This window comes from Aplysia californica, unplaced genomic scaffold, assembly GCF_000002075.1.
Source record: "Aplysia californica isolate F4 #8 unplaced genomic scaffold, AplCal3.0 scaffold00965, whole genome shotgun sequence".
Classification (NCBI taxonomy): domain Eukaryota; kingdom Metazoa; phylum Mollusca; class Gastropoda; order Aplysiida; family Aplysiidae; genus Aplysia; species Aplysia californica.
This window is the reverse complement of record NW_004798235.1, coordinates 15,379-16,807: the sequence shown is the minus strand read 5'-3', so window position 1 is coordinate 16,807 and position 1,429 is coordinate 15,379. Positions and strand designations below refer to the sequence as shown.

At 40.4% G+C, this 1,429-nt stretch overlaps 1 protein-coding gene across 1 annotated transcript in view; it reads left to right on the top strand.

Annotated features, from left to right (window-relative positions):
- Positions 1 to 1,429, top strand: part of LOC101848788 (transcription factor 12) — a gene marked incomplete at its 5' end in the record, with an annotated part of 15,714 nt that overhangs the window by 4,725 nt on the left and 9,560 nt on the right. The window contains 1 exon segment of the mRNA XM_013089499.2: positions 323 to 415. Within this exon segment, the coding sequence (XP_012944953.1) occupies positions 323 to 415 (93 nt within the window).

Genomic DNA, 1,429 nt, shown 5'->3' with positions numbered 1-1,429 from the left:
AAGCCCCATGATTTAAGTAACTCACAGGATTGAAGCCCCATGATTTATGTGAGTCAAATAATTGAAGCCCCATGATTTAAGTAACTCACAGGATTGAAGCCCCATGATTTATGTGAGTCAAATAATTGAAGCCCCATGATTTAAGTAACTCACAGGATTGAAGCCCCATGATTTAAGTCTCACGATTGAAGCCACATGATTTGATTTTAAGTCACTCACACGATTGGTGAAGCCCCTGATTTAAGTAAAGCCCCATGATTGAAGTAAACCCCATGATTGAAGTAAGCCCCATGATTGCTGAAGTCACATGATTGTCACCTAGGGCCAGCCTGCCGGACGATGACCCCAATTTAAGCGTGGCAGACAAAGCAGAGAGAGAGCGACTGAGGCGGCAGGCTAATAACAATAGAGAGAGGTAGAACCTTCTAGAATTGTGCCTTTTTTTTATATCTATCGATTTGTTCTTCAATTTTTTTTTCTTTCTCTCCTCGTGGTCACCATATGCTGTTGTATACACACCACCCACCACCACCACCACCACTGCCACCAGGGGGCGGTCTGTGCTCCACTGTCACAAGGACATGGTTTGGACAGCGTGCAGTGCAGAAGCTTTTTTTAATCGTTTAATTAATTGTCAAGTTGTTTTTCAACCTCAAAGTTAAAATAAAAGTTTTAATCCATTCTGTTTTCATACCTTCCCACCTTTCTCTCTTTCCCGCATCTCCCCTGAAAATTTTTTTTTAAACCCCAAAAATTCCAAATAGTAATTTGAAGGTAAAAAATAATCAGATATTAAAATTTTTTTTTATTGTCTTAGATTTTGCATTTTGCAAACTAAATGATTAAATCTGTAAATTGAACTTTTTAAAATTGTTTTTTTTTTAAAAGACGACCCCCCCCATTCGCTTCACACACAGAACGCGAGTTAAATTCTTGTGTGCGGAGGTATTGGTCTTCTGGAGTGAAAAACGCCCCCCCCCCCCCCCCCCAACAAATGACCAGAGACTTAGTATGACCACTAGAGGTCCTATCTGTGAAGACAAACAGATTTTCAAAGCTTCTGCGCCTGCTGTCCTGATCTACCTTGGACGTGCCAGGCCGCCCCTCTGTAGTGGGTTTTTTTTTCTTTTCCCTCTATAATTCAATTGATATTTAATTTTTTTCTTTCTTTTTTCTCTCTCTCTCTCTCTCTCTCCTATTTTTCTTTTTCTTCTCTCTCCTTCTCCCCCCTTCCCCCCACCCCCACTCTTTACATTTTTGTTTCTCTACCTTTTTCTCACTCCAACTTTTTGTCTTTTTCTTCCTTTTCTTCTTGTTTATCTGTCTTTTTATCTATGCCCATTCTTTCCTGTGTTTTGTCTCTGTCTGTCTGTCTCTCTCCTTCTCCTTGTTCTCTTTCCTTCCCTCTTATCTATCTGTTTCACCTCCC